The sequence below is a fragment of the Salvelinus sp. IW2-2015 genome, linkage group LG6.1, assembly GCF_002910315.2.
Source record: "Salvelinus sp. IW2-2015 linkage group LG6.1, ASM291031v2, whole genome shotgun sequence".
Lineage (NCBI taxonomy): Eukaryota > Metazoa > Chordata > Actinopteri > Salmoniformes > Salmonidae > Salvelinus > Salvelinus sp. IW2-2015.
This window is the reverse complement of record NC_036845.1, coordinates 13,701,543-13,706,330: the sequence shown is the minus strand read 5'-3', so window position 1 is coordinate 13,706,330 and position 4,788 is coordinate 13,701,543. Positions and strand designations below refer to the sequence as shown.

The window sequence follows — 4,788 nt, the reverse complement described above, 5'->3', positions numbered from 1 at the left end:
GCCGAAATGTATATTCAGCATTAAAGGTTTGGATGTAATAATGTATAATGCATGTACTTACCCACATTTCCCACTAGGAGGAGGTGTAAAGGAAAGATTAAAGTGCATTACCGTTCAGTCTCCAACTGCAGCTGCAAGAGTCTACCGCCAGGTGGTAGCCATAATCCAAGTTTGACACCGTACTGTAGCAACTGAGCCGATCAGGACGCCATGTTGGCTCTATGGACCACTATTGGATCCAAGAGGAAATTATCAGCTTCCAACTGCACACGTGATGCCGTTCTTGAGCCTGATAATGTGTAGATAGGCTCCATATCAATTTGTGCATGTGTACATTGGACGAATACAATGCACATGTATAACTACCTTTAGCTATATTCCTTTTAGGACACCAGCAACTTAAAATGTGTCGCTACAAATGATCAATAGCCTTATCAATAATTTTGCCCATAATCTTTGTAATGGAATAAAAAAGTTCAGGAATAAAGATGAAACCATTTAGCTCTGAATTTAGAGCCTACAGGCAAATAAAAGAAATGTGGTTCGTTTTGACATTTGAGATGAGTTGGTGGAAGTCATTCTMGAAAACCATTCATTTAGCCCACCCCTTGAGAATCTTTCCATTGACCATGTCACCAGACATAGGCTTAAAGCCTAAAATAAGTTTCAGACTTCCCAATAATCTAGTTTATAGCCTACCACCAGAACGAGAGAGCTATAGCGAACTGTAATGTAGTCTACCGCGTTATTGGCAGCAGCACCAATCGGTGTAGTGTGTTTGTGTGTGCGCACGTTTGTGTGTGACTGTGCGTGCGGTGGCGTGCTTGTTCGATAGCGGTAGAAGGGGCCGTATTCAATAAGGCGATTTTAGCCATCATTGCTTCTTGAACTTCAAGGAGCAAACATGGAACATACAATGCATAGATAGGCTATAGATAAAATGGAAAGCGCACACACGCGCGCACTCACTCATCCGCCCCCTTTCTCTCTCTCTCTCTCGTGTTTTCCCCCCACACCTCAATAACGGTGCGTGCGATATATTTGTGCATATATTTTTATTCACGGGGATACATTTTCAATGGCTTTCGGTGGTCGTGGATTATAATTTATATTTCTGAACAGCAGTGGAATATTGCCTACCATCGACTCCAATTGTGAATAGCGTATTCCTTATTTTTTGACTGGTGTGTGGTATTTTTGTTGCATGCCGAGAGACTGTCAAAACTCGAAGACCACGTTCAATGCCGTTGGAACATGTCCTATGTCCCCTTTCAAGGTAGGAGAACAATATTCCACTATTGCATCTCCCTCCCTCCCCCTCATCTCTCTCTCTCTCGCTCTCCATCATACAATACAGAATTTAGCAAAGGGGTGCGTTAACGCGGCGTAGTGAAAACACAGGCAGGTACAGCAAGAGGTAGTGTCTTCGAGATAGCTACCTACCTGGTTTTATCACTGTGTGCCAGTCAATATGTCACTTTGCCTGTGCATGCTGAGTAGGATAGTCCATCGTTTTGCAATGTGCTGAGGTGTACATGCCTGCTGGTATCACATTCTTGCAAGTCAATTTCCCTGTGTCCTTAGATCATGGTCACAGGCAGCCTACTGTATCTCCATGACACTGTAACTTTGCCCCTCTAGTATTGAGTCATATCCATTCAATGTGTGCAGTAAGGAGCCTGAAGGGGTACTTATTTGCTTGTTTTGGAGACTCAATATTCAATGAGTTTGTAGTGGAGGAAAATGGTCCATGAAAGTGTATGTTCAAGTCAGTTCCCTTGGTATTGTGACACCTCAACCATGACTAATGCTGTGTGAACGTGAGTGCAACGTGAGCCCCTTCAATCATTCGGCCTTCAAATGCTTTGTTTGTGGTAATATATCTTGTTGATTGACTGTATGTGTAAAATGTTATGGTTACTTGAAAGTTTGGTGGGACTTTGAGAGATCCAAGGGTTGTATGGTACACTGAGTCCAGTCCCTATTACCAAAGTATCTCTGTACAGCAACTGCCAATCTTGTCTGAGGAGAATGTATGTGTGTGTGACAGAGAGAGAGAGAGAGRGGRRARAGAGAGAGWGWGAGARARAGRKRWARRGRGAGAGAGAGMGMKAKAGAGAGRGGGGGGGGGGTGAAGGAGAGAGAGAGAGACTTGAGGCTGCTGAGTTGTGATGTCTTGTAACACCGGGCACAGTAAGGACACTGCTGTACTGCTGTACTGGTTGTGCATTGACAAGTTCAAACCCAACTCATGTTCAGCAGCCAATACATGAATGTCTTAAAGTTATCAGTCATTCAAAGAGAATGGCCAGTTCAATCTCTGTAATATGACGCTTTTGGACATCTTCTAACACATCACATGCGGATATAGCCCAACAGCCTCTTGTGTGAGCACAGCGATAGAAGTTGGTTGCATAATATTGGTGAGATGTTACGCTACTGTATGCGAGCCCACTCTTGAGAGATCACTGCCAGAAAAATGTGTGCACAGTAGTATAATACCTTCAAAACCCATGTCAATAGGAATGTACAGGCCATACTCTTTCCACTACAATAGATGGCACCATTAACCTTTTAGATGTAACAAGTTTTCTGGGTAGAGGAGTCTGTGTTTGAATCTCAAGGTAATGTGATCAGTCACATCTTTTTTTACTTATGGCTGACTGAGCAGTAGTTCCATATAAGAACACTTGTTTTATCTCTCCTTGACGAACACCATGCCGAAATGCATCCGTTTTAAAGTTGTTAGACTGAAAATGCCATAGAAATAATATAGTATTTTGTGTTTTACACCAATGTTTAAATGTAGTCATCCCAATACCATGGTTACTCAAAAGTCATTACCGAGAGCAGAGTACTCTCGAGAGAGAGAGAGGAGAGAGAGAGAGAGAGAGGAGAGAGAGAGGAGAGAGAGAGAGAGAGAGAGAGAGAGAGAGAGAGAAGAGATAGAGAGAGACCGACCAGAGAGGAGAGAGAGAGAGTAGAGACGAGAGCAGAGAGAGAAGAGAGAGCATGACGAGAAGAGAGAGAGAGGAAGGAGAAGATGAGACTCGTACTCGAGAGAGATGAGAGAGAAGATCTGAGCACTCTCGATCGAGGATCAGAGAGAGAGTAGAGTACGGTCTAGCAGTACGTGAGCACAGAGAAGATGCAGAGAGATGATGGAGAGTGACGTACGCGCATAGAGCTCTCAGTTGTCAGGTAGCGGGAGAGAGCACGCACGACCTTGTTCGAGTGCGGCACGGGCACCGAGAGAGGAGGGTACTGATGGAGAGAGAGAGAGAGGCAGCCGATGAGAGGAGAGGAGAGACAGAACAGACACAAGACAGACAGAGCCAGGGAGACAGACACGAGACAGACGAGACAGACAGAACACAGGACAGACCAGAGCAGACAGAGACAGACAGAGACCAGACAGAGACAGAGAGACAGACAGAGAAGAGGACAGACGAACAGGAGACAACAGGGAGGGCCAGAGACAGCAGACACTAGAAGAGCAGACAGACAGAGACACATTACTGAGACAGAGACCCAGAGACGACATTAGAGACAGAGGAGCGACAGAGACGACGAGACACAGAGACAGAGACACAGAGACACAGAGACAGAGACAGACAGCAGACTACAGAGACACAGAGACAGACCAGAGGACAGACCGACACAAGAGACAGACAGAGCCAAAATCAATCTGAGAGACACTGTCAGAGACAACGACAGCTAGCAGGAACCAGAGTACCAGTGAGACAGACAGCAGACAGACAGCAGACATCAGAGACATGACAGAGACAGAGGAGAGCAGACGAGACAGAGAGACAGACACTGAGAAGCATAGACACAGAGAAACATGACAGACATGAGACAGCAGAGAACAGAGACAGACACAGAGACACAGGAGACAGACAGAGCACAAGAGTACAATCAGAACGGCATTGACGGACAGGACATGAGACAAGGATGATGACCGAGAGGACAGACAGAGACAGAGTTAGATCACGACAGAAGACAGAGACACCTGATAAAGCCATGATCAGACAGAGAGATAAGCAGAAAAGTAGACAGATGAGGAACGCAGAGGAGACACGACAGAGACAGAGAACACGACAGAGAGCAGAGGACATCAGAGACATGACCAGCAGCAGACATGCACGAGCACGAGACAGCATGAGACAGCAGAGACAGACAGACAGAGCACAAGAGACAGACAGACATGTATGACAGCACGAGACAGACGTAGACACTAGAGACAGACGAGACAGAGTCAACAGAAAGGACAGAACAGAGACAGAGACAGTACATGGAGACAGACAGAGACCCGAGACAGACACTAGAGACAGACAGGAGACACGAGACACAGAGAACGCGAGAACAGAGACACAGAGATCAGACTAAGAGTCACATCAGTACAGAAGACCAGAGTAGACAGAGAGACAGGACATGAGCCATGATGAGATCAGCTGATGACGAGCAGGAGCACAGAGCAGACAGATGACAACAGAGCAGAGACAACAAGATTGATAGATCGAGACACTCAGAAGACAGAGACCACATAACACAGACCATACGCCACAAAGAACAGATTATAGGACAGCATGAGACCAGACAGAGTGGAAAGCGAGCGCTGTGACGAGAGCACAAATCAGGGAGAGACGAAAATCGAGAAGACATGAGACTATGAAGAGAACAGAGACACAGAGTAATGAACAGAGACAGGAACAGATGGGACAGACAGAAGAGACAAAGCGAATACAGACAGAGAAGAACAAGCAGAGACAGAAGACGCATGGACAG

The 4,788-nt window shown here is 45.8% G+C and overlaps 1 protein-coding gene across 1 annotated transcript in view; it reads left to right on the top strand.

The window, feature by feature from the left end:
• Positions 1-1,005: 1,005 nt before the first annotated feature.
• The window catches only part of LOC111965136 (ras/Rap GTPase-activating protein SynGAP-like), a 113,173-nt gene continuing 109,390 nt past the window's right edge, over positions 1,006-4,788 (top strand). Inside the window, 1 exon segment of the mRNA XM_070444011.1 lies at positions 1,006-1,276. Within this exon segment, the coding sequence (XP_070300112.1) occupies positions 1,255-1,276 (22 nt within the window). The 5' untranslated portion in view covers positions 1,006-1,254.